The sequence below is a fragment of the Crocodylus porosus genome, unplaced genomic scaffold (assembly GCF_001723895.1).
Source record: "Crocodylus porosus isolate Cpor-Errol unplaced genomic scaffold, CroPor_comp1, whole genome shotgun sequence".
Classification (NCBI taxonomy): domain Eukaryota; kingdom Metazoa; phylum Chordata; order Crocodylia; family Crocodylidae; genus Crocodylus; species Crocodylus porosus.
Genome location: NW_017728918.1, coordinates 65,138,599 through 65,139,307, shown reverse-complemented (window position 1 = coordinate 65,139,307; position 709 = coordinate 65,138,599). Strand labels below are relative to the sequence as shown.

General features: G+C 48.9%; 1 protein-coding gene across 1 annotated transcript in view; it reads right to left on the bottom strand.

Moving 5' to 3' along the window:
- The window catches only part of TPBG (trophoblast glycoprotein), a 68,857-nt gene extending 68,403 nt beyond the window's left edge, over window positions 1–454 (bottom strand). Inside the window, exon 1 of the mRNA XM_019538165.1 lies at window positions 267–454. Within this exon, the coding sequence (XP_019393710.1) occupies window positions 267–454 (188 nt within the window). The remainder of the gene's footprint in view (window positions 1–266) is intronic.
- Window positions 455–709: the final 255 nt, after the last annotated feature.

The window sequence follows — 709 nt, the reverse complement described above, 5'->3', positions numbered from 1 at the left end:
ATATAGAGTGCCATGCCCCCACCTCTCCTTCCTATCCTGTCCCTCATGTACAGCCTATAGCCCTTGACATTCACTGCCCAGTCATGCATTGAGTCCCACCACGTTTCAGTGATCCCCACTACGTCTGGGCTGGTGTCAGCTAGCAGGAGTGTGAGTTCCTCCTGCTTGTTTCCCATACTACTAGCGTTTGTGTAGAGGCATTTGCTGCCAGTGGATGTGTGTACTGATCCCCTTGTCCCAGTGTTGCCCTGGTCCCTATCACTTACCTGTTTATTTGTTTCACTCGTTGGTCTAGGCTGGGCTGTAATTGTGGGTGTTGGTTGGTCTGGGAGTCCGATGTTTCCTCCGCCCTCAACTTCCCTTTATAGGATTGCTTTTTGAGTTTTAGCTCATTGAAGAGATTGCTGTCAAACCAGGCTGGCCTACTGTTGTCCTTCCCATTCTTCTGTTGCATTGAGATAGCTTGCTTCTATGCCTTTAAAAGGATGCCTTTAAGTATAGCCTGTGCCCCTGAACTCCTTTTCCCTTCAGACTTGCCTTAGGGGATCCTGCCCAGGAGTTCCCTGAGTCTCACCTTGGTATCTTGAACTCTATAATTTTGTGGTCACTGTCACCCAAGTTACCTTCTACCTTTACATTCTCAACCAGTTCCTCCCTGTTTGTGAACAGCAGGCCAAGAAAAGTTCCTAACCCCCTCTCCAGTGCACCT